Here is a 27,534-nt window from a genome sequence, read left to right as displayed (position 1 = left end):
GGCATAGCAAAGAAAACCATTAACAAAATGAAAATCCAACCTACTGAATGGAAGATGATTTTGCAAATCATAGATCTGGTTGGGGAATAATACACAAAATATTTTTTTAAAAAAACTCATACAACTCTAGCAAAAAAAGTATCCAATTTAAAAATGGCAGATGATCTGAATAGAGACTTTCCCAAAGACATACAGATGGCCAACAGGCACATTAAAAGATGCTCAACATCAGTAATCATCAGGGAAATGCAAATCAAAACCACAATAACACCACATACCTATTAGAATGGTCATTATAAAAAGAAAAAAGAAGCACGTGCTAGAGAAAAACACAAATATCTAAACAAGAGACTACAGTAGAGAGTGACAAGCTACCCGTGTTTGTTTGTTTCCCTTGTTTGGTCATTTGGGATTTGAGTTGGGACTACACTTCCCCAGAATAGGCTCCTTCAAAATGAATCTTACCTTTCACTTCACCTGAATAAGAACTGCTAGGCATTTCTTTGGAAAAATAAACATTATTAAATGATGTATTTTGGAATCTTTCCTATAAAAAAAAAACATGTTGTTTTTTTAATTGTACATTAATGTTATTCTTTTAACACCTATCCTTTCCCCTCTCTTTTAGTACTATCATCTTCATTATAATGGACTGTGATAATAACATGAGCAAATTTTCGGACAGTTCTCAAAGGCAAAGGATACTTCCTTCTGATTGTATCACCTGCTCACCAGATTGGAAAAAGCACTGAAAACCAATTCCTGAAGAAATTGACAGCTAATGTTCTTTACCATTTGCCATTACTCAAGGACTTTGGAACTAAAATGTTCCCCCAGTATGATATATTGATTTTCAGTATGCAAGTGGACTGAATCACATAGATTTATCAGCCAGTAACTGTACAGTGTACGCAAATCGTATCTTCCAAAACATGGAATGCTCCGATTATAAAAAGATTATCATTGGTTGCTGAGCTTTAGGAAGAACTTACACATATACTGTGTAAACAGTACCTGACATTTCTAAAATCCCAAATGTAGGAAAAATATGCAGACATAGAGATATATAGGCCAACTCTTAATAACATGAAATGTACTTAAAGAGCTTTTAAAACTGTATTTTTGTACAAAATATGTGCCTTTTTACAATTCCCCCCTCCTTTTTTTTTGCCGTTGTTGCCATTTTACCAATATAATACATGGAGCCAAAGAAAACAATATGGTACTAATAAAAACTCATAGGGTTTCTTGTCAGATTTAATTTTACCCAATGGCAAAGAATTTTTTAGTTGTGGTTTTAAAAAAACAAACATGTGTGTGTACATATATATTTTTAAACATTATCATTTCCTCAGAGGAGTCAATCATGTGAAATATCTAGAAATACCCTTACAGATTTTGCCAGTGTAGTTAAGCCTGAGCACATACATGGCTCAGTCAAGTGGGCTGTGCATTGAGCCCATCACCAACCAACACCCTTGCTGTGTGCCTGGCCAAGCCCAGAGCTTAACTCAGGATGTGCCTCTCCTCGTTTTGGTGGGGCCGGGGTGGCGGAGAGGCGTCTGTTGGGAAGAGTAGAGCACCTGAATCTGGCTATCTAGAAGATCCTGATTTATGGCTGAGGTATGAATTTACTTGGTTTTAGACCCATACCAGAGCTGATACTGACTGTCAAGAATGCATGGCATCACATCAGCCAAAGGCAGAGATGCTAGAAAGATGGGGACAGCTATGTGCTACCTGGAAAGTTTGTTTTAAGTCAGGTTCTAAAAATTACATAATTCAAAAAAAAAAATTTACATACTTCCAAGGCACATGCATGATGAATGCAAGAATAAACTTTTGGCCACTTTGAACTTTTGCAAAGAACCTTTCCTCTGAGCCTATTTTTCATCTACTCCTCGATTTGCCATTGAAAAGTCTAACATGAACTGTGCTTAAAATAAGCACCAGATATAACCGATGCTCAAAGGTAAGATTCCCATCCAACAGATTCCCTCTCCACCCCTCCCCAAGCCCCCCAGGCAGTGCTGCTACTCATTCCAAATACTATGGTAAAAGAATAAAGACAATTTGACTTTCACATCTGCTGCTCCTGGACTGTGTCGCCTTGCTCCTGGTCACCATTCATGCTGTCTCTGCAGCACAGGAACGGCCATCTCCTCAGCACCTTTATGCCCTGCTCTCCTGTGCACGTGGCCTGGTCAGGCTGGCAGGACCAACCCTCGTCTGGGCCCTGCATCCCAGAGCAGGTACTGGACTCTGGTATTTCTTCAGGCTCAAGACCTTTTATAGACTAAATTCAATCCTCTTTTTCCTCAGAAGCAACCTGAAATTCGATGTCTGATGCTATCATCAGAAGAGTGCTAGCTCCAGCACTATCCCAGCCCCAATGACTTACCACGTGTTTATCATTTGTCTGCCACTGTATGGAGGGCTTCAATCAGATGATCTCAAGTCATCCTCCCAGCAGCCCTATGAAGTAGGACTTCCTACATTCCCCATTTTACAGAGAAAGGAGGGGCTCAGGGAGGTGATATGATTTGCTGGGTCGCCATCACCAAGGAGTGATGCAGGGTTCAGACTTGAGCTTTGAAAAGCTCCTAATTTTCTTTAAGTACCAGGGTCCTTCTTAATACGCACACTGAATAAAATCAGATGAATATCGCACATATAAGAAGCCTCGTGTATGTTACGCCTTTGGATATTCAGCTATTTACACACCAGGTTTCTATTCACCTACTCACAACTCAGACTCTTTGGGGAAGAAAGTTTTGGTAAATATGATGAGGTTTTCAAGCACTTGGCTTGCTACATGTTATGAGCAGATGGAAAACATTTTTCTTTTTATTTTTTTATTGTTTAGGGTATTACAAATAGTAGTACATATGTCTCCCTTTTTTGAATGCACAACTTGCGGGGGGGGGGGGGGGGAGGGCCATGGGCCTTTTTTTCCTCTTCAATAATCAATGTTCATCAGCTCTTCCCCTATCCTTCCAATTCGTAGTAGAGTTTAAGCTAAAGCAGACAACCAATTAGCAATAGCTGCTCCCATTAAAAAAACCAACAAACAAAAAAACCCACAGATGTTTAAAAACTCTATAAATCAGGTGGTACCAATACCAAGCATGTGTATTTTGCCTCCGATCACAAAGCTGATCTCTTCTTAAAAAGCATATTAACTCATTTATGACTCACACAAAAATAATATTAGTTTAAATATACTTATTACTTTCACATACATTATCTTTTCTAACCTTGGTGCAAAACCTATAGTCCTTACTCTAGAAAATGAGGGAACGGAGGTTAAGATTTGCCTGTTGCTCACATTGCTGTCACAGCCGTTTTCAAAAATTCAAATCCGATCAGGTTCCCCATTCTTATATCCCTAAATCCAAGTCCATCTACCCTTTACCCCCAGCTTACAATCTTCCAAAGGATCTGAGTTACTTGCAGGACATCCATGCAGGGGCCATAATGCCCTTGGTGACCAGGTTCTCTGCCACACCTCTCACCTTTCTCCCAGCTGCAACTCCAAGCACCAGAACAGCCTTACAATCCACCTGCACTTTCCTCCATGCCTTTTTTTTTTTTTTTTTTTTAGTAAACAAATTTTGTATTCATTTTAATTAGGTTTTCAGCTGCATTTGTCTTTGGAGGCTTTTAAAAAGAAAACCGAATTAGGTCCACTTCAATGTCTACCTGCAATGATGTCTATCTTGATTTTCTATTCTGCAGCTTTCTTTTGAATATGTTCTCTCGTAGAGGATTTGTGTCCATGCTCTTTCTTACCCCATACTTTACCTGGATTTCCTTTCCTACCCTTTTTACCTGAAAAGTACCTCCTTTAAGACTGATTTCAAGCATCACTTCTTGCCTGAATCCTTTCTCAACAAAAACACCCTAAAGGTAGAGCTGGTTCCTTCTTCCAGGCCAAATGCTATGTACAAGTGCTCTAGGCAATATGAAAGAAAACTCTGTACTACATTAGAAAATCTACAGGTTAGCTAAGAAGCCTAAAAATTACTGAATTAAGAAGAAAGGTGAATGTAACCAGTCAATTATGAAACATTAAAATAACTGAAGAATGAGAGAAGTCAGACAGGAGAAATGAAGGAATTTATGTTGATATTAGTTGGTTATTTCATAGCCAACATATTGAATGTGTGTATAATATACATATTACTCCATCAAAATGAATGGAAGATTGAGTGAAAAGATTCAGGTTGTAAAACAGATTTCATTCTATTGACCAGCATATAGCCAAGTCAGGGAAAAGCTCTAGAAACCAGTTCTAAATGGCAGTGGAATAGAATACCTCTTTTCTTCCTGTTATACTCAACAGACTTAGAAGTACAGGCAAACTTTTCAAGTTTTTTAACAAGATGTTTCTTTGTACAATAGCAACATTTTCCTGGGAAGAATCCCTTAATGGCATGGCATTATATCCCTTTTATAAATCAGAAAGCAGATGTTGAAAAGTTTTTGCTCCACCTATTCATCCTTTTTCCTTTCTTAGATATCCTTGTTCAAATAAGCACATATCACCCCATAGTCAAAAGTCCAGAGAAAAACAGGTTTTCGGAAAACCTACGTTACTTTGCCAGAGGCAGAGCCCTTGGTTTTCAAATTTTCAATGAATGAGCTTATGAATGAACTATCTCAGTCCAGCCCTGCCTGCCATGGCCAGGATTGTGTCCCAGTCTCCAGCCTTCCTCCAAGGACTTATTAGCCCTAAATCTGCAAAGCAGGGATAACTCATGCAACTTAGGCAAGAGTCAGCTGCCAGTGAGGAGACTCCTACCAACAGCTCATCCAAAGAGGTCACTAAGTGGGCTTAGCCAAAGGGTCTCCATTTAGTCCTCTTGGCCAGGAATGGAGAATTGTCCTTTGGCCCATCTTCCAAACTTTGGTGCCAATGTTTGCTGTATTCTTTAATCATTGCTCATTGCCATGACCTGTAAAATCATGCCTGAAAGCTGAAGGGAATTATAAGATTCTTAAAATCAATGGCTGTGTCCTAGAGCAAAGGAGCTAGGCCAGGCCCCACGTAACCAAGCACAAAGTGCTGTGTAGTAGTTATGAGGGCACCTACTATGGGTTAGGAACATGACATATTCTATCTCCAATCCCTATGTAAAGAAACTGAAAACCGGACAGCTTAAGTAATTTTTCCAAGAACTGAGATTTGAACCCATGGTCACCTAGCTCCCACTGCACCATGCTGTCTTCTATGCTCCAACAGTGACCTTCCTGTCAGCCTGAGCTTCTTGCATTGTACTTTATTTGTCACAAGAAATTGGCCAAGTCACCAAGATTACCTCTTTCCTAACAGAATCAGGGAGCTAATGGAGGAATCCCAATTTGCACACTTTAGATAAAATTACTAAACCCTTAGTTGTCAATGAGCAAAGAGGCCAAAGTCAACTTGGTGCCCGATGCCACAGAAGTCCAAAGAGGTAAGTTTGCAGAAACCACCTAGATTCTAGAGATGCTGGACTTCACAGTTTTCTGATATAACTAGAGGCCGGTGCACAAATTCGTGCACCAGTGGGGTCCCTCGGTCTGGCCTGTGGGATTGGGCCGAAACCGGCTCTCCAACATCCCCTAAGGGGTCCTGGATTGCGAGAGGGTGCAGGCCAGGCCAAAGGACCCCACCAGTGCATGATCAGGGCTGAGGAGGGACACGAGGGAGGGACTACAGGAGGGCTCCAGGGCATGTCTGGCCCGTCTCGCTCAATCCCGATATGTCAGACCTCAGCAGCAAGCTAACCTACTGGTTAAAGTGTCTGCCCCCTGATGGTCAGTGCATGTCATAACAACTGGTCGACTGTCTGCCCCCTGGTGGTCAGTGCATGTCATAGCGAGTGGTTGAGTGGCCTTAGCATATCATTAGCATATTGCACTTTGATTGGTTCAACGGATGACCGGACAACCGGACACTTAGCATATTAGGCTTTTATTATATAGGATTAGTGTCAAATAAGAGATGGGCTTTGGAGCCAAATTTTCTTATTTTCTTCAAATCCGTACCTTCCTCCACCCAGGTTTCTTATGTAATGTAAAGTACTGTATATCCTTGCTGACATTCTACTCTTTAGAACCTTCCTCTACTGCACACCCAGAATAAAATGCTGCAAGGACACACCACTCCTGGGGAGCTCCTCACAATCAGCAATACCTCAGTGGTACATCTGGCCCCAGGATCAGGACTTCTGAGCCTGCATAGACAGAACACAGCCCTGTCAGAGGTAACCCATGAGCCCCTCATCCAAAAACTGTCTTCATTCTTATCTTACTGGGCTTCTCTACAGCATTTGAAACTGCTGAAACTGAAAACTCCTTTCGCCACTCCAGTGTTTGTTTTGGAATCAGGCAGACCTAGAGCCGACCCAGCTAGGAGCCCCGCATCCTCCACTCTCTCCAGTGTGATGTTGGGCCAACTGGTCAACCTCTCAGGACCTCGGTTTCCTCATAGGTGAGGATGCACAGATGATACTTTGGAGATGCTATCCAAGATTTCTCCTTCTGATTCCTTGTGCCCTTTCCCTTGCCTTCATCATTCAGACAACGAAACAAACAGAATCCTAAACTGATCTGTATTGAATGTGATCTTAAGCTTTTCATAATATTTATCTCTAGGGGAAAAAATGAGCAAACTAAACAAAAGCAGTTTTCCATAAACACTGTTCTTAGGGGAAAGGCAAATATGCTGAAATCAAAGAAATAACTGCTCACCTGTGAGTTTTAAAATTAGGCTTTTTAGGAGCCTAGAATGGAGACAATATATTGAAAACAAAGCAATTTTTTTTTTTTTTTTTTTTTTTTTTTTTTTGCTGCAGCAGGCAGGGGGCTTGGGAGAGAAAAATGTTTGAGAGACACAATGTTGAACTCCTAAGGGACTAGGATCTAGATCAGTGGCTCCCAACGTGGGGCACACGCCCCACAGGGGGGAGGCAATTTGATTTTTAAGGGAGACATTTTGAGAATGAATTATTAACAGTGAATTTTTTGTATTTCTTATGGTTCTAGGGGCCTCATATACTATATATATATATTGACATATTTATGCATTTTTCTCTGTTTTAAAACTTTATTTGCTATTTTTTCATATCATTTTATATTATTACCAGAGACCTGGTGCATGAAATTCGTGCACAAGTATGGCCCCTAGGCCTGGCCAGCGATCAGGACCAATCAGGGCCTTCAGGCTGCCGGCCGGGGCCTTCCTTCGTTCCGTGCCACCCCCTGGTGTTCAGCACATGTCATAGCGAGCGGTCGAACTCCCAGTTGGTTGAACTCCTGAGGGGACAATTTGCATATTAGCCTTTTATTATATAGGATTATTTTAACAATTTCTTAGTGATTTCTTCCTCAGTACTTCAACTGTCCTTTCTTTCTTTTATTTTTCTCTTTCATGGATGTTATGTTCTTTGGAAGCTTGTTTAGACCAAGTTAATGGCCTTTTAGGTTTCCTCCATGTGAATAGGAGTTCACTTTTTGAATAATAATAACTATATGTCACGGGGGGGGGGGGCATCAGGATTTTAGAGTTGCTTAGGTGGGGCATGGCCAAAAAAAGGTTGGGAACCACTGACCTAGACAATTCTGCAGAATTTATACTATGAGCTGAAAAACTAAAAAAAAAAAACAAAATGTAAGATGACATAAACAGATTTTTTTCTGCTTAAAAAAAGACAAAGATTAATTCATTGACTGTGGGAAAAAGGGACAGCAGGGCTATAGCCAACATTTAGGTCCCAAAGAAGTACCCCTTCCATTGATCAAAAACCTTGGGCAGAAGGGGAGAGAGAAATCCCAGATAATCTTACAGGGTATCCAGGGCCAAAGGGACCATTGCCTAGCTCAGAGAATTCAAGTCTTATGAAGAAGACTCATGTCCAGCTTGGCCCCAGAGGAGCAGCCTAACAATAGGGCTGAGGGAACCTCCTGGTCAGGTGACCCTCAGGGCAGCTTCATAGAACCATAAGCAAAAGGTTCCTGAGTCCCTGGACAAACAGGTAAGCGACTGAGCAGGAGACATAGTCCCAGAGCAGCCAGGGTGTGAAACAAGGAGGAGGAGGGTATGATCCTCACAGACATGACAGGAAACCATGAGGACCATGAAGACTAGAAAAGACAAACTTCTACTCAGGAAAATGCCGCAAGGACGGAGGCCGGTGTCCACCTCTCCCCTCAAGACAGTATGCCGGTGTCCACCTCTCCCCTCAAGACAGTATTTAAGCCAATGACCCAGAAACTTAGCTCACCTCCAGAGACAAGGGGTGAAGGAGAGGAGTGGGGGGAAACTTGCTTTCATTGGGTTTAAAACTGTACTAGCTACATTTAAGTCCAGAAGTAACTGAGCTACCTTGAGTTGACAAAATTTAACTTTCTACTCTCTATGGAAATTGGCATGTCCTGACTACGGAAGAAATGTACATATATAGAAAGCTGAATATTCTAACTACAGAATTTAAACTTGCCAAATGTAAAAGGAGTGTGCTAATACCTATCTCATAGAATTACTGCCAGTTTTAAGTGAGTCCAATACGAAAAGCACCTAGCACAGTGTCTGGCACATAAGATGCAGGGAAAGATCTGAAGTCCTTTTCCTTCCTGCTTCTCTCTGGTTCAGCTCAGGATTTAACAGGGTTTTGGTCGTCCCAGACAATCACATGCCCCAGTTTTATGTATAGACAAAAGAGGTAGTTCCTACAGAAGCAGGGTCGGCTCCACCCACGGAGAAGATGGGACCCCATGTAGAAAGCAGGGAAGTAGTTGTGTGTTTTTAAAAAACTGGGCTGTTAAGTAACTCAACCCTCCTAGGGACTTTGTAGTCTCTGAGTCTTCAAGACTCTCAGGGAATTACTGAATGTCCTCTCCAGCACTGTATTTGGAAGAGATTTCAGGAGTAAGGGAGCAGGGAGTGGTTTATGTTTTTCCATGCTTATTCTAGACAAGAAGTCAGCATACTACAGCCTGTGAGCCACATACGGTCCACTGTCTGTTTTTATAAAGTTTTATTGAAAAACAGCTGTGCTCATTGGTTTATGTGCTGTCTGTGGCTGCTTTTGAACTACAAGGGCAGAGATGAAAATATTTACTATCTGTTTTTTTACAGAAATTTGCCAAACCCTGTACTAGACAGTAATAACTTATCCTTCTATAGCGCTTAGAAAGCATGTCATACATATAATTTCATTTATTTCAGAAAAACATCTCAATGGATGAGTATATTTCATCACCCACAGTATCGCAGTGTCACTATGTTTCCTACTTTACAAAATGAAGAAGCTGCGGCTCAAGGTGTTAACGGACTTGGCACTGAGTAGCAGAAGGGTCCTCAAACCCAGCACTGTTTCCATCCCACTGTCCCTCCACTCTCCCTACAAGAACAATATCCTAATGTGACCTGATAGAAGTCTGAAGGGCACAGAGAATCATCTTGAGGAGCTTTAAAAGCAAGGTCATACTTTCAACAACCTCTCTTGTAAGAGGTCTCCAACAAAGCACCACTCATCAGAAATGTTCCCCTGGGGCTACCCTTAGAAGTACAAAGCATGTGGAAGCAGGTGTGGCTCAGTGGTTGAGCATTGACCCATGAACCAGGAGGTCACAGTTTGATTCCGATCAATACACATGCCCGCTTTGGGGCCTCGATCCCCAGTAGTGGATGTGCAGGAGGTAGACTATCAATGATTCTCTCGCATCATTGATGTTTCTATTCCTCTCCCCCTCTCCATTTTTCTCTCTGAAATAAATAAAAACATATCTTTTTAAAAAGTGCTCACCTAATCCAAGGCCACATGAAGGTCCATGCCAATGGATATAAAGTTGGTGGCCATGACCTTGAGGTCATGCAACATGTGTCTCAAGCTGCAAAAGAACATACCTTACTTATATCAGCCCAGAGACATGTTATAAAAATAGCATGTCAAGGTATAGTTGTCAAAAGGTTAAAAACATAATTCTCATAGAAATATATAGTGGGCACATGTTATTAATGAAGAAACTAGCAGGATAGAAAAACTGGTTCAAAGAAGTACACAAGTCATGAATGTATATATAGTCAGTAAAAAAAAAATGTTTATAGCAGCTTTATTCATAATTCCAAAAACTGGAAGCAACAAAGATGTCCTTCAGCAAGTGAATGGATAAACTGTGGTACATCCATGCATGGAATATTATTCAGTGACAAAAGAAATGCGCTGTAAAACTGTTTGAAACTGTAATGGCAGATACATGACATTACACATTTGTCAAAACCCTTATACACTTATATGCATAGCTCATGGACACAGACAGTAGGGTGGTGAAGGCCTGTGGGGATAGAGGCTGGATGGAGGGGGGGGGAGTGGAAAAAATGAGACACATCTATAATACTGTCAACAATAAAATATATATATATATATTAAAAAGAAAAAAAATTGTACCTTTGTGTGGTGATGGACGTTAACTAGGCTTATGCTGGTGATCAACTTGCAATGTACCCAAATAATCAAATCATTATGTTGTACATCTGAAACAAATATATGTCAATATCTCAGTTAAAATGTTTTTTTAAATAATGCTGAGCAAAATAAGCCAGACACAAAAGAGCACATGCTGAATGATTCCACTTATATAATGTTAGAAAACAGGCAAAACTAATCTGCGATGTTCGAGGCCAGAATAATGGTAACTCTAGGTTGGGGGAAGTAGCAACTGGAAGGGGATACAAGGAGGGCTTCTGATGGCTCTTAATGTCCTGTTTATCTATCTGGGTATTACTTACAAGGATGTGTTCACTGTAAGAATTCATTAAACCATATGATTAGAGATTTGTGTACTTTATATAGGTGTGTTACACTTTAATAAAAAATATCACATGAGCTAAAAAAAACCCCACATAACACCCATAGAACTTTACAGCACAGAGTGAATGTTAATGCGTGCAAAATTTTAACAAGTCATTTATAAGATTGGTGGGTCCAGGAAGGAAGGCAAACTATGATGTGAGAATCTGTATTATTAATGTACTAGAGGCCCAGTGCATGAATTTGTGCATGGGTGGGGTCCCTCGGCCTGGCCAGCGATCAGGGCTGATTGGGGGGGGGGGGGGGACCTGTGGGGGGAGGGACCGCGGGAAGTTGGCCCCAGCAGCAAGCTAACCAATGGCCGATTCCTTGAGGAATCGGGCTCCCTCCTACCTCCTCTCTGGGTCCGGGGTGCAGGTGAACCAGATTTGGAACTGTCAGGGCCCCAGCAGCAAGGTTTGGGTCAGTGCGCATCATAGCTACTGGCCGGTCGTCTGGTCGTTCGGTCATAACGGTCGCTTAGGCTGTTATATATATGGATGGAGCAACCTCACTGAAGAGGGAAGGGGAAGGGTGCTGGCCTACGTAGCTTTGGAAATTACTGGAGTCTGCATGACTGAAGGCAAAGGAATCGAACTGCACTCTAGCAGATAATGTGGGTTCCCATCAGGGCACAGATTAACAATTCTGATACTACTCAGCATATATCCTGGAACTGAGTAAGTAAGTGGGTGGTGGCTGGTGGGATACAGGCTTCTCACTCTTGAAGAGAGGATTTATAGTTAAGAAAGGGGAGGAGGCCAGAATGATCCAGCTGAGTAGAGTTGGTAAGAACTTATATTTATCTTAATACTAGAGGCCCAGTGCACGAAATTTGTGCACAGGGGGGTGTCCCTCAGCCCAGCCTGCACCCTCTCGCAATCCAGGACCCCTCGGGGGATGTCTCACTGCCAGGTCAGTTGGACATCCTCGCAATCCGGGACCACTGGCTTCTAACGGCTCACCTGCCTGATCACCCCTAACCACTCTGCCTCATCGCCCCTAACCACTCACCTGCCTGCCTGATTTCCCCTAACCACTCGCCTGCCTGCCTGATCGCCCCAAACTGCTCGCCTGCCTGCCTGATCGCCCCAAACTGCTCGCCTGCCTGACTCAATGCCCCTAACCACTCGCTTGCCTGCCTCATCGCCCCTAACCCCTCTGCCTGCCTGCCTGATCACCCCTAACTGCTCGCCTGCCTGCCTGATCGCTCCTAACCATCGCCTGCCTGCCTGATTGCCCCTAACCACCTCTGCCTCGGTCCTTGCCCTCACAGCTTCATCCAGAAGGACATCTGGAATGACTTCTGGAAGGTTGTTCAGCTGGCCAGTTTAATTAGCATATTACGCTTTTATTATTATAGATGGTTACAGATGGTTATATATGGAACTATTCAAAGACATGTGTACACACACAGGGGTTAATATATGCACATGAATTTCTGTGCTCTCATCTGAGAGGGTCTAAGAGAAACAACACCCAACTAGAAACAAATATACCCAGTGTGCAGTATCCAGGAATCCATATAAATATGATACAAACAAGTGAATTAGTAAGTGGAGAGAAAAGACAAATCTCCTGAGAAGAAGTCCAAATAATTTATGTGGCTCCTCCACCTGCAAGGAGGGGGAGCAAAACTCCTTAGGAATGGATTATATACAGTGACTTCCTCTCAAAGACAACAGAGTGGAAAGGGAGAAGAAAAAAAAGTAAGTTTATAGTAGAAAAACCTGACAAATGCTGCCTCAGCCAGGTGATCAAGGCCAATATTAGTAGTCATAACATGTACCCTCTTGATATGATGTAATGTAAATAGGAATTCACTTCTATAGTCTTTTTCCCAAAAGCCCATTAAGCCAGTTTAATCACGCAGAAAACATTGGACGCACTCCCTTAGAGGGACATCTACAAAATATCTGACCAGTGCTCTCAAAGTTATCACTGTCATCAAAAACAAAGAAAAACTGCCACAGCCAAGGGGAGCACAGGAGACCTGACCATTACATGTAATGTGGTATTTATTCTGGATGGGATCCTGGGACAGAAAAAGGACATTAGGTCAAAACTAGGGGAATGTGAATAAAATATGGACTTTGGGTAATAATAATAATGTATCAATACTGGTTCACTAATTATAAAACATGTACCATTTTTTTTAAAAATATATTTTATTGATTTTTTACAGAGAGGAAGGGAGAGGGATAGAGAGTTAGAAACATCGATGAGAGAGAAACATCGATCAGCTGCCTCTTGCACACCCCCTACTGGGGATGTGCCCACAACCAAGGTACATGCCCTTGACCGGAATCGAACCTGGGACCCTTGAGTCCGCAGGCCGACGCTCTATCCACTGAGCCAAACCGGTTTCAGCAAACATGTACCATTTTAATATAAAATGTAAAAAATAAGGGAAACTCGGTGTAAGGTATCAGGGAATCAATCCTCTGTACTATCTTCTCAATTTTTCCATAAATTTAAAGTTCTAAAAAACAAAGTATTAAAAAAAGCTTCCTAGATTAGGTATAAAACTATACTACAGAACAATAAGGGCCATGACCTTTAGAGTTATCTCTTTGGCCAGACAGGAATCATATGTCCCTCTGCTCAATAAAAATAATTAGCAGCTTATCAATTATCTTAACATCTATCTTGACAGAGTGTGAGCCATAATCAACAAAGTTTCATTCCCCTAGAGCAGTGGTCGGCAAACCGCAGCTCACAAGCCACATGCAGCTCTTTGGCCCCTTGAGTGTGGCTCTTCCACAAAATACCATGTACTCTAAGTTAATAACAATGTACCTACCTATATAGTTTAAGTTTAAAAAATTTGGCTCTCAAAAGAAATTTCAGGGGAAGGAACCAAGATGGCGGCAAAGTTAAACAACTAAACTGCCGCCTTGCACAACAATTGGGCACGTGGCTATGTAAAGCTATGTACAACTTACTGTAAGGGAGTAAAATGTCTATTTTTATTGGGCCAATAAAGATAACTTTCATGCTAACTTAAACATGTAAGTGAAAGGCCAGGGCAGTGATAAGGTCTTCTCAAACAAAACATTGGCATGAAAAGCTGTTGGGTGAATGAGGCAATTACCATGCATGCTTTCCTAGACATCACAAAAAAGTGTTCAATTCTAGCAGTGATCACATGATAATTTATTGCTTGCTTTTTTAACTGCTGTTTTGAGTATTTCAATCTCTTCAAGTATGTCACAAAAATTCTAGCACACAAGAATGGGCTGGAGACTTAAGAGTTGAAAGTCACTTAGCCAGACTGTCAAAATGTCAAAGCTAAGAGAAAGCAAAAAAGATGGGACCAGAGTGAAAGACTGATAGATTTCTGACCCTATATGAAAAGTCTCTGTTTCACGTGATTAGACAAAAAACAAAACAAAAAACACACCACACAAAACAAAACCCCCATTCTGTTCTGGGCCCATCCATGCCTGTGATTACATTTGAAGAAGACAGCTCCTATGTCGGAGAATTCATCTCCCACCAGCTAATCCCAGAAGAGAGAAAAGAAGGGACAGACAAGCCCTGGTCAGTAGGGCTCAGTTGGTTGGAGCATGGTCTTGTACATCAAAAGTTGGCAGGTTCGCCTTAGCCAATTCGGCTCAATGGATAGAGCGTCATCCCTCAGACTAAAGAGTCCTAGGTTCGATTCTAGTCAAGGGTACCTCAGTTGCAGGCCCAATCCCCAGCCCTGGTGGGGGCACGTGCAGGAGGCAACCAAGCAATGTGTCTCTCTGATGTGTCTCTCACATCGAAGTTTCTCTTTCTCTGTCTCTCCCCTCCTTTCCACTCTCTCTAAAATTCAGTGGAAAAATATCCTCGGGTGAGAATTTAAAAACATGGAAGGTTCGATCCCTGGTCAGGGCACGTCTGGGAGGCAATTGACTAATGTTCCTCTTTCACATTGATGTCTTTCTCTCCCCTCCTCTCTCTAAAAATCAATTTTTTAAAATATTTTTTAAAAGGGTGGAAGAAAAGCCCTTTCCCCCCTACTTGAGCCTTAGACCACTGTCAATGCTGTAATTATATTACCCTTGCTGTTTATTTTGGTAATTTACCGGGGCAAGGTACATGGGATAATTTAAAAACTAAATTCATTCAGTCACTTGCAAAAACATTCAACTGGCTTATGTGTGGACCAGTCAAGTGTGAAAGTCACACGGCATCCAAATTGTAGCCATGTGTGACTTGGCTTTTTTATTTGGGGGAAAGAAAATGGTTAAGCCTTAAGCGATTATATTTCTCTCTGTCGCTCTCACTCTGAGGGAATAATGAGTTCCGGCTGGTGACACAGTGGCTTGGGAGGCAAGCAGCGAGGTGGTTTGGTGCACTTCCAAAGCTGTGTGAGGGACAGTTAGTGAACTTTGCTGAAACAGGGGCTGGGAGTGCCACGTGTTAACATACAGACTTGCCCCTGAGAGTCCTTCTCAAACAGCTGGAGCACCTTTACTACAGAGCACAGCTCTACGTTCATATATTCATTAACGACTCCTATCGTCCACCACATAGGGCCTCCCTACTAGGTTCCAGATCCTGTGCCAGGTGCTGGGGATCTTTCTCGAGTTCCTTGGAAAGCAGTTCCCAAGATAAGGTTTTCATTTCCCTCCTCCACCACCCATTCTAGATTTCACTCACCCTTGGCCAGTACTCCAGGCAGCCAAGGCTGCCTGCCTGATGGGCTGACCCAGAACCTCAGCCCTGAGTCCTTAGCTGTCTTGGTCTCATCAAGCCATGGCTGTTGAAGGGGCCCATTTACCATTATCCCTGGCCTGGAAGCACCAAGACACACCAGGAGACGCCCAAGTGAGTCCTTTAGGCCCCAGTCCATTCCTCCATGCTTTCATTATGTAGAGCAACCCTACTCCTTGTGGTAATTATGGTCCATTTTGTCCACTAAAGTAGTTCTCCCACTGACATGAAAAGCCTAAAATGATCTGGCAATAGTCACAGCTTCAAGTTCAATGACTGCCTGATGTTTCCCTCATAGGAACCAGGACCTTTAATATGACAGAGCCTAGAGCTGCAAGATTGAGAAGCAGTGATTGTGAGAGGTTCCACACCAACTTCTACCCCTTGGTTCCTGTATTGGGGACACAGCAGCATAGCCACCGATTCCGTGCATATACCGCACACTGGAGGACAGCACCCTAACACTAAAGGTTATTGTCTCAAGGCTCGCACCCTAGCTGAGCCTTCAATAGTCTTTCCACTGTCCCTTTAGACTAGCTACTTCTGGGTAATCCGATATCTGGTGAGACCAGTGGCTCTTGTGTTCATGTACCCATTGCCACAATGTTGTGCAAGATGCCACTTCAATAGGTCAGGAATTCTGTGAGCCTTTGGGTGGTGGGTACTAACAGGTCTGTGGTCAGGGCAGGTATCAATTTTTGTGAGGACAAACTGAAATTGAAATCACTCTGCCACCAAGTGGGTGGTCTGGTTTCCTCAAGGCTCATCATTAGCTGTCCACATCCACAAGATTTGACATCTTGTCTACCTCATTGTTGAGCTCTTCCTTTGCAGTGCGAGTTCTCTGACGGGCATTACTATAAGATACACAAACTTTGTGCCCACAACTGCAAGTTCATCATCATGCCGCTTCCCCAGGTTACCTTATCACAGACCTTCCAATCTGGTTCCTTGAGAGCCCTTACCAAGCAGCCAAGCCATTCACCCTTGTCCCAGAATTCATATCAATCTCTATCCCAGGCCACTTTTCCCTCTTTATAAAGTAGGCCACCAATTACAATGTTTGCATCTCTGTCCACTGAAAGAATGACTCACTAATTCTGTCAAGGTCACTCTGAGAGGGGCTATAATATGGCAGCTGGCCGTTTCCAGTCAGCACCAAGATTCCGTGATCTTTCTCTTCCACTGTGCTGGTAAATGGATGGTAGATGGCTATTTAACTTTCCTGCTGCAGTAAGTTCAGGCAAAGATGTGATATGAGTGAGGATCTTTGGCACTTATGGCTGTGTTTTTCCTTGACAACTCTCCCTGCCAAACCAGAGGGGAATGCATGCCCAGTGGGTGGTCACTACTACTGTAGCAACAGGCCAGAACATGACACCCTCTGCAGAGCAGATCAGAAAAATATCTGTGTGCCAGACCCCACTCTGCCCACTTTTGGGGGGCATACTTTAGGCTGCGGCTATTATTACCAGCTTGAATGCCATTGCTAGAGAAAAATGAAAAAAACACAATTTGGCTTAAGCCACTCCTGGCTCCCAATTTGTGTTCCAGCCCTCTGAGAGACTGGCATTCCTAGGAGAATAGAAAAGTTAAGAAATCTGCAAGAGGTCTGCCTTGTGTTGATCTTTTTCAGGGATTTAGAAGTTGCTGGATGCTTGGATGTATTGAGTGACTAATTTCCCTTCCTTTTTTCTAAAAGCTCACATGGCAAGCATTTATTTCTTGAAAACATGCCAAAAGGATAATTTTTGTCAGAGTTGAAGTATTATTTTAAAATGTAAAATAAAGTCCCGATAGCAAATATTATCAATGTAGGCACTTGAATCTACACACAGAAACTTCAGAAGTATTGCCTTCTTTTGGTTTCAAGGTATGAGAAAGAGAGAGAGAGAGAGAGAGAGAGAGAGAGAGAGAGAGAGAGAGAGAGAGAGAGAGGAAAAGGGGGGGGGGAGAGAGAGGGAGAGAGAAGAGAGAAAGAATTTCCAAATGTTTCCGAAGTGTTTATTTTTCTCTGAGATTCAGGTTTGCTTACTGGATGAGAACGGTCAATCCAGGACAGTTGGCAGCTCCAGGTAAAAATGTGCCTACGATTTGTTTTTAGTTGTGTTATTATATCTTTCAAGCCAAGGCTGCAGATTGGCAGTGCCCTGGAGAGGGGAGTGAACTGGGTAGCACCCACACCTCCCTTTAGGGAGGCCTCCATCCGAGCCTGGAGCAGGGCCACCCTGGAACGGACCCGCTACCCTGTGCTACCCTGAGTCAGAGCAGCACCCTCAGCACCCGTCTTCAGTAGAGCCTCCTCTGGATAGGCCTGTCTAGGGGCAGATACAGATTTGCTGAATGGTGTTTGTATGTGTCCTAGGAAGTATCTTTGTCAAATCCATAATTTAGGTTGTTAGAATGGTGATAAAACAGTATGGGAACCATGACCTGTTTTTAGTGAAGGTGTAGGCCTTTTATTCCAGAAAAGTGCTGATCAAAAGTAAAGTATTCTATCTTAAGAAGTAGTGTGCAGTTAACCTGAAATTTAAAAATATATATATTGTCCAAAAGTAACAATAAATTATATTTCAAGAGAAACAGTTAAGTGCCTTGTGTATTATGAAAATCCTTTGATTAGTAAGTCACATTATTTATGGACTGTTGGAAGACCAACCTCTCACTGTACAAACTGCCAATTGATCATTTGGGAAAGGAACCCAAGGGTCAGGAAGAGCTTTTTATCATACTAATGCATAAAGACACACAAAGCATGACCCAGATATAAAAAGGGGGCAGCACATTTAGCAGATGCCATTCATGGCTGAGCTGAGAAGGCTGCTGCTTGGGAGTTCTAATAACAAAGAAAATAATGGAGAATGGGTTGGGGGAAACACTGCCCAGGGTGCAACAATGGGAGACAAGGAGGATATGGGAGAAGTATTGCTCCAGAAAAAAAAAACAAAAAAAAAACAGGATGCAAAAAGGTTCCATCTTTCTAGCTTCTACCCTCCCCTCCCCATCCTGAAAATTTGAATCCAACTAGACAACATAGTTGACTACAAAAATCCACTCTTTTCATTATGGCTATGGTTATAAGAAAATATATTAATTTGGATAATACTAGCTGCTAATAATAAACAGCCCCTCAAGAAAGTACTTACTGGCTGAAAGACCATAGAAATTTATCTCTTTCCCATAATTCAGGGTGAGGCTCTCTTCCACAAGCCAAGAAGGAAACCCAGACTCCATCTGTTGTGTGGCTGTGTCATTTCCTAGGGCCTTGTCATCTTCTGCATCAAAACACTGAAAGGGGGAGAAGTATAGAGAGGGCACAACTGCCTCTTAAAAACTCAAAGTGAGCCGAAACCGGTTTGGCTCAGTGGATAGAGCGTCGGCCTGCGGACTGAAGGGTCCGAGGTTCGATTCCGGTCAAGGGCATGTACCTTGGTTGCGGGCACATCCCCAGTAGGGGGTGTGCAGGAGGCAGTTGATCGATGTTTCTAACTCTCTGTCCCTCTCCCTTCCTCTCTGTAAAAAATCAATAAAATATATTTTTTAAAAAAACAAAAAACTCAAAGTGACATGTAAAATACTACTCACAAATCATTGGCTAGAAAAATCATGGGCATAGTTACAGTCTATGCCTACCTATAAGGGTGCAAGAAAGGTCGTCTCCCTCTGCGCCCATGAAAAAGAAGACATGGATTTTTTGGTGAACGGCTATAGCCATCTACTTGAAAGCAGATAAATGCTTTATCCATCTTTGCATGAGTGCCCCTGATGTGCATGGCAGGTTTGTGGTAAGCAAACATTAGTGAAGTAAATGAATGCTGAAGTGACTACGGATATCATACTACTACTACTACTAGTTTATTGAGAGCTTACTATGTGCACCTTTCTAAGTTATTTACACATAATATCTTATTTAACCCTCAAAGTGTTGTGTAATTTTACAGATGAGGAAACTGAGGCACAGAGATTAAGCAACTTACTGAAAGTCATTTATCTGTTAGGTGGCAAAGCTGGACTTGGAATTCAGATGCTTCATTCTTACCACTATGTTTTGCTACCTCCCAGAGTGTAACTTTTAATCACAACTTTTATTCGTGCACACAAGAAACCAGCTTTTAGAATTTCGCAACCCGAAGTTTAGCATGGTATAGTGTATCTCAAATTGGATTCCAGAATGGGGTTCACTGAGATCACTAGGACAATTTTTAAGTTTCCACTTTAATGATAACCTTAAAAATAAAAAATGCTGAAGTTTAGACGGTATGCAAATTTATGTATGGAAAAAAAACCCATTATATAATTCTCTATAACTAAGTTTCTAACTTGGAGTCTACGATTCTACCAGGAGGACAACCTCCGATTCCTAGCTCCCTCACCCCACATCTACAGGGTTTTGTCACAATTCCATGGCCTTTCACAGATCCCAAAAACCAAAGCATGGGGGGGTTCTGTGGAAGGAAGTCCTAACAAATAGCTATGGAGATGTGCCCCCCTTTCCCTCCCACATCTATCCCCCCCTGGGCGCGCCCCCCCGCCCCCCAATTTCATGCCACTGCCTCCCACTGGCCAAATCCAAGCAGAAGCCAAAAGGCATGAGACTGGATGATGCAATTCATATGACCATCCTCTGAGGGCACAGATCAGGATTGAGAAGAAGGAAGAGTATAAATGGAAGATAAGCAGCACATTGAGGAAAAGCCAGAAACGGCTTTCATCTGGAGGCTTAGAGAACAGAAATCAAGAAAGCTTGCACACAATCTCTGCTTTTCTGACCAATCAGATCTCTCCCATAAGGTCACAGGTCTAGAGCCCAAGAACCTGCTTGAATGGTCTGGGTAGGAGGAAAGGGTAAGGTTGGAGAGAGCCAACACAGGGAGAAATCAATGAGCAATATCTGGAAATACTATTTCAGCAATTTTGAATCATCTGGATGACCACCTTACAAGCTATTATTGCCACAAAATTTCAGGGCCTACATTTACATTTAAAAATGTATTAACCCCAAGCATGTATTTGTTCACTAACTCCTACATTCAATAAACATTTATTGAGCACCTACCATGTGCCAGATAATGTTCTAGACACCAAGAACACAACAGTGAAAAAGGCAGACAAAGGGCCCACCTTCAAGGAGGAGACATTCTAGTAAAATAGTTCCTTTTTACTACCATGGGCTAATGAACAGAGGTGGGATTTCATAACAAAATAATCATTTGGGCCAAGAAAAGTCTAAATTGTATCACAATGTGCTGTACAAATCTAGGATTTTCACAGTAGTTCAAAGAGAAAACAATAATGTGGAAATGAAATCATCACATAGCAGTGTATACCAAAGTAAAAATCAATACTGTACTTACACTGTCTCAATTTTATTTCAACAAAGTCATACTAATTGTCCATTATTAATGTTATTTGAGGATTTAATGTGTGTATTTGCTTTTAGTTCTATAGTTATATAAATACTAGAGGCCCAGTGCATGATTGAATCATGCACGTGTAGGGTCCCCTACACGCTTTCGCTTTTCGCGGTGGAGCTGGGTGCCTGTCCGCTGGTGCACCAGGCCTTTCAGAAGCCTCCGGCTCGGTGGAGGCTTCTGAAAGGCCTGGTGCCGGAGCAGACAGGCACCCAGTTCCCCCGCTTTTGATGGTCCGCGGCCGCTGAGGGGGGCTACCCTGCTGTTGAGAGGCGCAGGGGGCCTCTGAGGGGGGCTGCCGCGGACACATGGCTACCCTGCCGTTGAGAGGCGCAGCTGGGTGTCCGTGCAGGCCCCCTCAGCGGCCGCGGATCTGGCCGTTGAGAGGCACAGGGGGCGGGAGTCCCGCCCCCTGCGCCTCTCAACAGCAGGGTAGCCCCCCTGCCTCTCAATGGCTGGATAGGCCACCCCGAGTCCCGCCCCCCAGCCTCCCGCCGCCCAATCGTGGGCGTAGCGGAGTGATGGTAATTTACATGTTACTCTATTATTAGATAGGATCATAAAGCATGCTTATGCCATACATCTAGTTTTATGCTTGTTCACTTAAGTAACATTAAAATAATTTTCGTCAACACAAGGGATCTGTGTCGGAATTGATGCTATTCAAATCTCAGCTTCCCCACTTACTAGCAGGTTATTTAATCTCTAACGTTCTTGATCTCTGCCTCTATGAAATAATGAAAATACTAACACACCTTAGGGACTGTACCAGGAACTAAATGAGATAATGTGAAAGATTGTCTGGCACTTAGCATATGCTTAGAATATGCTAAGTCCCTTCCCTTTCTCATAACATTTGGAGAATGGGTGATAAAAAGAAAATATTTAAAATGGGAAACTAATAAAGCCATATCTTTAAAGAACTCCTTCCTCTCAAGAAAACAGAGCCATAATTTAGCCTGGAAATTTCCAGAGTCTCAATAACTAAAAAAATGTTCAAAATGCAAATAAAAAAGAGGAAGAAATCATAGCTAAATAAGAAGGGAATGCTTGCTCCCTGACCGGTTTGGCTCAGTGGATAGAGCGTCGGCCTGCGGACTGAAAGGTCCCAGGTTCGGTTCCGGTCAAGGGCATGTACCTTGGTTGCGGGCACATCCCCAGTGGGAGGTGTGCAGAAGGCAGCTGGTCAATGTTTCTCTCTCATCGATGTTTCTAACTCTCTGTAAAAAAATCAATAAAATATATATTTTTTTAAAAAGGCAATGCTCACCCTGGCTGGGTGGCTCAATTGGTTGGAGCATTGTCCTGTACACCAAAAGATTGCAGATTCGATTCCTGCTCAGGGCACATACCTGGGTTGTAGATTCAATCCCCAGTCAGGTAGCATGCGGGAGGCAATCAATTGATATTTCTCCTCCCTCACTCCCTCTTCCTTCCTCTCCCTAAAATCATTAAAAACATGTCCTTGGGTGAGGATTTAAAAAAAAAAAAAGCTCATTCTACAAATCTAAGTGGAGAGTCTAGCTCCCAGTTTGAGAAAGAAATAAAATGTTGAAGTTGTAATCTCTCAAAATTTCTGTTCCCACACAGCATGCTCAATCGGCAATAAGCTACTTTAAGAAAAGAATTTTATGAGGAGTGTTGCTTCTCTATTATTTGCCCATCCTGAGTACCCCAATCCTCCTCTAGTGGTTTGGGAAGGGGCTGTTGCTCCTTACTTACAAGGCCCCTTCGGTCTTTACATTTGCAAAGACTCAAAGTTCATTTCCAGTCTCGCCTTTAAGTACAGCTGCCTATTTGATTTGTCAACCCAGGTAATGATTTTCTGCTCTCTTGACCCTACAACTCCCTGTAACTTGGGAGGTCTGTCTGGAAATGTTAGTTACTGCTTCACAATGTACACACACTTTGAATAATTATTGACCCGCCCCCCCTAGTGACTTATCCTGGGGTCAAAGGAGATGGACTTATTTTGTTCCTTTTGGAAGGAAGAATCACTGCCTTGCTGGGTTTCAAGCTAAAAATGGATTTCCGCCCTGCACAGAGCAATAGTTCTTCCGGTATAGCATCAGCTATTACCTCCCCAATCTTCTGCTACACTACCACACACACATTCTAAGAAAAACTACTCAGGACTGTGACCCTATAACTCTGAACAAGGGCAAAAACACAACTGAACAGACTGGGGAGGGTCTACTCGGATTTGACCAGTTAGAGCAAGTGAGAAAGACATTTCAGAAGAAGCAAAAATGTATGACATAAAAGGAAGCAAGAGTAGTTCAGTGTGACTTCAGAGTGTTTGGTTGTGAGGAGAGAGAAGTGTAATATATAGCTATGACTTTGGAGTCAAATACATTCAAGTTTAAATCGCAGTTATATAAAGGATTTTTTGTTCTTGTTGATCCTCATCTGAGGATTTTTTTTCATTGATTTTAAATATATATCTTTTATTGATTTTTTACAGAGAGGAAGGGAGAGGGATAGAGAGTTAGAAACATCAATGAAGAGAGAAACATCGATCAGCTGCCTCTTGTACACCTCCTACTGGGGATGTGCCTGCAACCAAAGTACATGCCCTTGACCGGAATCGAACCTGGGACCCTTCAGTCTGCAGGCCAACTCTCTATCCACTGAGTCAAATTGGTTAGGGCTCCATTGATTTTTTTTTTTCTTGAAAGAGTAGAAGGGAGAATTAGAGAGGGGAGGAGAGAGAGAGAAACATCGATGTGAAAGAGACACATTGATTGGTTGCCTCCCTCACGCACGGAGACCAGGGCCAGGGATAGAACCTGCAACCCAGGTACATGCCCCTTTGACCAGGAATCAAAACCGCAACCCTTTGGTGGGAGAGCCCACACTTTAACCACTTAGCCACACTGGCCAGGGCTCTGAGTCTTGGTTTCCTCATTTGCATACAATATTTCAAAAAGTAAGGAACAATCATGAGATCATGTATATAAAGAGTGGAAGATAATAATGACATATAATGTAAGCTTAGCATATAGTAGCTGGTCTAAATATGAATATATTAATATACAAGGCTGGCAGGGCCACATTATGAATATTTTAGAACATGAAGCTAATTCAATTAGGTCTTGAAAGCTACTTGGAGCCACTGAAGGAATATTAGCTGGGAATGAATTGATCAGATTTCTGTTCTCATTAAGGCAGACATTCAAGTATAAGGCAGTGTGCAAAACACTGTGGGGAAGGTGTCTGAATAAAAACGCCTCCCTAGTCTCCTAGTCTACAATTCATTGCCATCAACACTGACAATTCAGTGAAGGTCTGCTGCTGACTTCCAAATAGGAAACTCCTCACTACTTTCCATTTACAAAGTGGGTGGAAGGAAGCTGGAGTTGGGTAAAGAAACATTTTAGTGGAAAGTCTAACCGGAACCAAGTGGCAGAGCCTTCTTCTAGCCCCGAGAGCAAAGTGCTTCCTTTTCCTCTGAGAGTATTAAAAATTATACATGCTAAATGAGGTAATGAAATAATCATAGCTTAGTAATTCCCCCTGATGTAAGTATGCATCACTGATTTTTCAAACTGTTATAAATAGCCAAGGAACTCCTTGAAAGAAAAACACCATCGAAGATGAGCATTCCTGCCTTCTACCGCACGCAGCTGTTGAGTTGCTCAGAATTAAAGAAAATGAAGTATTCTAACACAACACTATACTAGTACATACCCATTTTCTGTAATAACTTACTTAAAATTTCCATTGACTAAGGCCGCTGAAGATCAGTACCAGAATCCGAATCAGGTAGGAATACATTCAAACACAAAAAAGTTCTCATTTTGTCTGTTTTTTCCACTGTGCTACTTTACAGGAAATATTTCCATGCAAATGCTGACCTCTTGTGGTAAGAACCAATTACTTCAAAATGCTATCATTTCAATAGAATTTAAGGTAATTTGGTGTTATGTCTGGAAAGAAACAAAATGATTATATTTTAATGGGGGGGGGAGGCTCATTCACAAAACTTCTTTTCCCTGGAAATCCCAAGAACTTCCTCTTTCCTCTACAAGATTTCATATTCCTTTTGGAAATTACAAATCATATTCACTTCAACCAGTGAGAGATTTATTCCCACTGAAAAAAGTACAGCTATTTTTAAAATTTTCACTGCCTTACACATTCATCAGTTGAATACTTAAGACTATATTCATTATCTGACCCGTCATTTCAGTATTACCAACAGTACTGAAATAAACATTCTTGAACATGTCTCTACATACATGTGTTAAGAAATCCTTTAGTGCTTATACCCTAAAATAGAATTGTTGGATTGAAGAGTATTATACATCTTCAACATTACCAGAATGCCAAATTCTTTTCCCAACTGGTTGTACCAGATGACATTTCCATCAGCTCAGTATACAAGTTTCATCTCCTCACCAACTTTCATTCATCAGGCTTTTGAACTCATGCCAATCTTATAGATGAGAAAACAGTATCTCAGTATTGTTTAATGCATTATCCTGATTGCGACTAGGCATATTTTTGTGTTTATTCTTCTGCATTAGTTTCCTGTTAATGTCTTTTGCCAGTTACTTTGGGGGTTTTTTTGGTGCCACTTTTAACTGATTTATAGAAGTGTTTAATACTGTATATTCTAGATACTAATCACTGCTTATATGAGTTGTAAATATCTTCTACCACTCTAAAGCCCATCTTTCCAATTTTATTATGCCTTTTGGTCAGCTAAAGCTAATTTTAATGTAGCCAAATTATCAATCCTTTCCTTAGTTTTTCAAATTTTGTTTCAGAAATCCCTCCCTATTGTAAAGAAATTAAGAAATATTCTAAATAATTTAGTTTTTCATTTCATACTGTCTTTAATCCTGGAAATTTTTTTTTTAAATAGGATGCCCACTCTTTTTTTAAATATATTTTATTGATTTTTTTACAGAGAGGAAGGGAGAGGGATAGAGAGTTAGAAACATCGATGAGAGAGAAACATCGATCAGCTGCCTCCTGCACATCCCCCGGTGGAGATATGCCCACAACCAAGGTACATGCCCTTGACCGGAATCGAACCCAGGACCCCCCAGTCCACAGGCCGACGCTCTATCCACTGAGCCAAACCAGTCAGGCAAATCCTGGAAATTTTTGACATGAAAAGATTTTTATTTTTTTTTTGCCATACCTAGGACAACCAATTGTCCCAGGATGATTTATTATACACTCTCCCATTTCCTACTGACTGTGAGTCACAATGTCTTATGTGATACAATGAAATATAAAGTTTCTACATAGTGAGAGGCTTTGGGGGTTCCCTCTTCTCCTTCATTGGTCTATCTTTCCCCAAACCATAACTATAGGATCTTAACTGCTATTGTTATAAGTTTATATCTGGCAGTGCAAATTTAAATCTTTTTTCCAGTGTTGAGATATAATTGACAAAAATTATATATATTTTTTCCCATTGTTTTGATATATCAAAACAGTACCACGTGCTGTTTTGATATACATATGCATTGTGAAATCATTACCATAATCAAACTAATTAACATATCACCTCATACAGTTACTTTGTTATGAGAACACCTAAGGGACCTTCTCTATTAAAATATTTCAAGTACACGATACAGTATTATCTATATAATCTATATAATAAAAGCCTAAGCAACCATTATGGCAGAATGACCAGTTGCTAAGATGTGCACTGACCACCAGGGGGCAGATGCTCAATGCAGGAGCTGCCCCTGGTGGTCAGTGTGCTCCAACAGGGGGAGAACCGCTCAGCCAGAAGCCAGGCTCACAGCTGCTGCTCTGCAGTAGCACTAAGGAGCAGCGAGCCGAGCGGTAAGTAGCAGCAAGCAGGGGGTGGTAAGGAGCGAGGGGTCCTGGACTGCAAGAGGGATGTCCACCGAGGGGTCCTGGACTGTGAGAGGGTGCAGGCAGGGCTGAGGGACAGCCCCCCACCCCCAGTTTATGAATTTCATGCACCGGGCCTCTAGTTAACTAGTCATCATGCTGTATTAAGTTCTAATCCTCAGAACACTCATCTTATAACTAAGTTTCTACCCTTTGACCAGTATCTCCCCATATCCCCTACCCCCTAACAACCACCATTCTACTCTACTCTTATGAGTTCAGTTTTTTAGATTCCATATATATATGAAATAATGCTGTATTTGTCTTTTTGTGTCTGGCTTATTTCACTTTGCATAATGTCCTCTAGTTTCATCCATGTTGTCAAAATGGTAGAATTTCTTTTTTTAAAAAATATATTTTATTGATTTTTTACGGAGAGGAAGGGAGAGGGATAGAGAGTTAGAAACATCAATGAGAAACATCGATCAGCTGCCTCCTGCACACCCCCTACTGGGGATGTGCCCGCAACCAAGGTACATGCCCTTGACCGGAATCGAACCTGGGACCTTTCAGTCCGCAGGCTGACGCTCTATCCACTGAGCCAAACCGGTTTCAGCAGAATTTCCTTTTTTAAGGCTGAATAATAGTCTAATGTATGTGTACATATATACAGAATGTGTCCCCCAAAAAATGTACACACACTTTGAATAATTATTAATTCCAATGGGTTAAATCTGAAAAGAAAGAAACATCAATTG

At 42.0% G+C, this 27,534-nt stretch overlaps 1 protein-coding gene and 1 long non-coding RNA gene across 3 annotated transcripts in view; one reads left to right on the top strand and one right to left on the bottom strand.

The window, feature by feature from the left end:
- COLEC12 (collectin subfamily member 12) overlaps window positions 1–1,266 on the top strand; it is a 176,708-nt gene extending 175,442 nt beyond the window's left edge. The window contains exon 10 of the mRNA XM_079785044.1: window positions 629–1,266. Within this exon, the coding sequence (XP_079641170.1) occupies window positions 629–648 (20 nt within the window). The 3' untranslated portion in view covers window positions 649–1,266. The remainder of the gene's footprint in view (window positions 1–628) is intronic.
- LOC307107667 overlaps window positions 1–27,534 on the bottom strand; it is a 63,739-nt gene that overhangs the window by 18,792 nt on the left and 17,413 nt on the right. The window contains exons 2-3 of one of the 2 annotated variants that reach the window (XR_013814245.1): window positions 10,437–10,522; window positions 9,795–9,879 (exon numbers count right to left, since the gene is read on the bottom strand). This is a non-coding gene — a long non-coding RNA (uncharacterized lncRNA). The remainder of the gene's footprint in view (window positions 1–9,794; window positions 9,880–10,436; window positions 10,523–27,534) is intronic. The other variant, XR_013814246.1, reaches the window with a different exon arrangement.

The sequence above is a fragment of the Cnephaeus nilssonii genome, assembly GCF_951640355.1.
Source record: "Cnephaeus nilssonii genome assembly, chromosome: 11".
In the NCBI taxonomy this organism is placed as follows: Eukaryota; Metazoa; Chordata; class Mammalia; order Chiroptera; family Vespertilionidae; genus Cnephaeus; species Cnephaeus nilssonii.
The sequence above is the reverse complement of the archived record's forward strand: the minus strand, read 5'-3'. Positions and strand labels throughout refer to the sequence as shown.